Source organism: Mandrillus leucophaeus, unplaced genomic scaffold (genome assembly GCF_000951045.1).
Source record: "Mandrillus leucophaeus isolate KB7577 unplaced genomic scaffold, Mleu.le_1.0 Scaffold13, whole genome shotgun sequence".
Classification (NCBI taxonomy): domain Eukaryota; kingdom Metazoa; phylum Chordata; class Mammalia; order Primates; family Cercopithecidae; genus Mandrillus; species Mandrillus leucophaeus.
Window position 1 is genome coordinate 2,773,434 of NW_012101254.1, and position 3,734 is coordinate 2,777,167.

Below are 3,734 nucleotides of genomic sequence, written 5' to 3' on the forward strand. Positions count from 1 at the left end.
ACCACACCCGGCTAATTTTTGTGTTTTTAGTAGAGACAGGGTTTCACCATGTTGGCCAGGCTGGTCTGGAACGCTTGACCTCAAGCGATCGTCCGCTTCAGCCTCCCAAAGTGCTGGGATTACAGGCATGACCCACGCCCAACCCTATATTACTGTTTAAATCATTTTTTACATAAATAGTAATATAAGATGCGCATTTTCTTCTGACAATCTGGAAGAAACTTTTTAAAAGTATAATGTGAACAGTAATGTTAAATTATGGTCTCTGTGTTTGTTTACTTAGAATTTTGTGAAAGTACTTTTTATGCTTCCTAACTTGAATATTTAAACCCTCTCCTGCCTTAATTTAACTATAGTATTTAAATGTGGGCAAGAGGTATAGGGAACTTAAATAAATAGAATGTTATTATTTTAGTAGAAATGTACATTTTTCACTTTTCTGAAAGCATCACACAGGTTATCGAACTTTTAGATGGAATTCGCATCTGTGAACTTGCTCTTTCATGTGAAAAGATAAGCGAGGTCACTGTCAAAGATTGGTTGGTTTGCCTTGCAAAACGGAAAACTGGAATTTTAGCTCAAAAAGTAGAACCTAAAATCAACATAGATGTACAACTAGATTCGCAAAAGAAAACTGGAGTTGAAGATGAGCTGTTTCAAGAGGATGACCGTGGTGAGCTTCAGTTTTACTTTATGCATGTAGTAATAAATGGAGAATGAGTTCCTGAGTATACTGACCAAAAGATTATAAAAATATTCCTCAGCAATTTTCTATAGAAATTGAAGTGTGATATTTTGCTAAGATGTATAAGGCACAGAATAATTACTTTTCCTGCCTTTTACATAAAACTCTGATATCTTTGAAGAATTGAGCTTTTTATAATCTTCATATTTTACTTGTCACAAGGAGCTTGGTTTGTGAAATAATTTAAGTATATTACGGTTGTTTTATATTTAGATCACTGATTATTACTGAACGGAATGAATTTAATGGAACCTGATAGGCAAATAGCTAATATTCCAAAAAGCAACTTCTAAGATGCTGCTGGAATTCTTGAAAGAACTGAGTTTAGATCTTTGTCATATATGCACATTATTTAGGCCATGAACAAGTTTTCAAGTATCCATTGATTTATGATATGGGCTTACCCATTTGGTTATAAAATCATATGTTTATTATATAATCATTGACAAATCATTTCTGTATAATAACTGGCAGAGTAGCTCTAAAACAAATACAAGGAAAAAAAGAGAAAAAACTTAGAGTAACTCATATTTTAACAGTTTTGTGAAAAAATTAGAAAATATTTTATGTAGCTTATAGTACATATATTTTTTACAACAGAAGAATCACATTCTGATTTTCCATATGGATCATTTCCCTACGTTGCTAGACCAGTACACTGGCAACATGGTCATACAGGTGAGTAATGTTTTCAGAACATATTAAATGGTGTTTTTTCTTCTAATTAATATAATGACTTTATGTTTTTCTTCTCTTAAATTAGCTTTTCTTGTCAAGTTGAGGAAGGTCAAACCACAACTGAGTACTCCAGATGACAGCAACTGACTTGAAGATGGAAAAATATCAAAATAGAACCTTATATTGAAAATCACTACTTTCATAGATTGGCATTTTTAGCTATTACTGTGACTTATATAACTTTTACATATAATTTTGAAAATAACAAATAAAATAAAGATGTATAACATGGCAAAACTGCTTAAACGTCCCATTTTGACACTTGTCTTGCAGTTAGTTTGACATTTTGTAGTTAATGATTCCAAATTGATTTAGTTGGACCATCTCATTCTTCGCTTCCTGTGAACCACTCCATAGATTTGTCTTTCTTCAAGAAATTAGTTTTCTTTCCTTTATTTGATTGATGGTCATTGACTACTGAAATAAAATTGCATTTTAAGATAAACTTTATGTATCTGTCCATTTTAAATACATCTTATCATGAGTTGTATATGTCTTAAAAAATAATAGTCTGGGTTACAGTAAATAATGGGGGGAAACTTAAGAATGATATAATCACCTTAAAAATTGTAACAAAATATGTAACAGCTCTTGAATCTCTTTTATCCCCCTCAGAATCTTTTTAACCAGCTTGAAAGAACATCAGAATTGTTCAGTGTTACTATGTAAATTAAATGTTTAGGGGCCGGGCACAGTGGCTCACACCTTTGGGAGGCCAAGGCAGGCAGATCACCTGAGGTCAGGAGTTCGAGACTAGCCTGGCCAACATGGCGAAACCCTGTCTCTACTAAAATACTAAAAATTAGCCAGGCGTGGTGGCGGACGCCTGTAATCCCAGCTACTCGGGAGGCTGAGGCAGGAGAATCGCTTGAACCTGGGAGGCGAAGGTTGCAGTGAGCTGAGATTGTGCCACTGCACTCCAGCCTGGGTGACAGGGCGAGACTCCGTCTCAAAAAAAAAAAAAAAGTTTGGGCAATACATTTTAGAAACATGAATTAATTACAAATGGGACTTATATTCATAGGCATCAGTTATTTAGCATTTACCACATATCATACATTGTTTTGAAAACTTTATATGTGTTTTTCACTTACTATGGACAACTTATCTTTCAGGTTATCCATATTTTACAGATAAACAGTGACTTAGAGTGATTAGGTCGCTGTTTAAATATAGATGTTTTATGGGTTTTTGGTTGTGTGTGTGTGTGTGTGTGTTTTTTTTTTTTTTTTTTTTGAGACAGGTTCTCATTCTGTCACCCAGGCTGCAGTGCAGTGGCATGATCATGGCTCATTGCAGCCTCAATCTCCCAGGATCAAGCAAGCCTCCCACCTCAGCTTCCCATGTAGTTGGACTACAGGCACATGCCACCACACCCAGCTAATTTTTGTGGGTTTTTTGGTAGAGACGGGGTTTTGTCATGTTTCCCAGGCTGGTCTCAAACTCCTAGGCTCAAGCAATCCTTCTGCCTTGACCTCCCAAAGTGCTGGGATTATAGGTGTAGAGCCACCATGCCCGGCCTCTTTTATGGGCTATAAAATAGTAATGCCTTGGAGGGTAAATGCCACCATTCCTAGATTTATCTCTTAGGCTAGAAGTATTTAAAATTATACATGTGTGTAAATTTTTTATTAAATAATATATTACAGAACGTAGAACATTTTAAAATCTCTGCCTTTTTAGAGTTTACAGTCTATGATAGAGCTTGACATTAAATAGTCACACAGATATAAAACCAAAACTGTTATAAATTCCTCCCAAAGAAGTACAAGGTACTATGAGTAACCATAATGGGGGACTTTGCTCTAGCAAGTGACAATTGAGCTGAGACCTGAATGGTAAGTAGGAATTAACTACAGCAGGGGAAATGGGAATAAAAAGTGATGCTGGGGTCGAGTGGAAAAGATGGATAGATAGATAGGGATGAGGCCATGCAAGTTCTTATATGCCTGTGAAGGAATTGGTCTATCCTAAGAAAAATGGGATGCCATTGAAGAATTTAAGTAAGGGGTGACATGTTCAGATCTGTGTTTTGAAAATCACTCTGGCTGCATTTAGACAAGTGATTGAATCAGGAGCAGAGTATTCTGGTGTTATATTTCTGTATGATAACTAGCTGAACATTTATACAATAATGATGCCTTTATAGCTTTTATAACATTTCCAGATACAGTTATACATTGCTTAACAGCGGCAATACATTCTGATAAATGCATAGTTAGGCAGTTTCATCATTGTGTGAACATTATAG

At 35.4% G+C, this 3,734-nt stretch overlaps 2 protein-coding genes across 4 annotated transcripts in view; one reads left to right on the top strand and one right to left on the bottom strand.

The window, feature by feature from the left end:
- The window catches only part of TRMT61B (tRNA methyltransferase 61B), a 21,269-nt gene extending 19,341 nt beyond the window's left edge, over nt 1–1,928 (top strand). The window contains exons 4-6 of the mRNA XM_011972727.1: nt 419–673; nt 1,346–1,423; nt 1,509–1,928. Coding sequence (XP_011828117.1) covers nt 419–673; nt 1,346–1,423; nt 1,509–1,570 — 395 coding nt within the window. The 3' untranslated portion in view covers nt 1,571–1,928. The remainder of the gene's footprint in view (nt 1–418; nt 674–1,345; nt 1,424–1,508) is intronic.
- SPDYA (speedy/RINGO cell cycle regulator family member A) overlaps nt 1,153–3,734 on the bottom strand; it is a 40,763-nt gene continuing 38,181 nt past the window's right edge. For all 3 annotated transcript variants that reach the window (XM_011972573.1, XM_011972574.1, XM_011972575.1), the window contains one exon: nt 1,153–1,900. In XM_011972573.1, the coding sequence (XP_011827963.1) occupies nt 1,809–1,900 (92 nt within the window). In that variant the 3' untranslated portion in view covers nt 1,153–1,808. The remainder of the gene's footprint in view (nt 1,901–3,734) is intronic.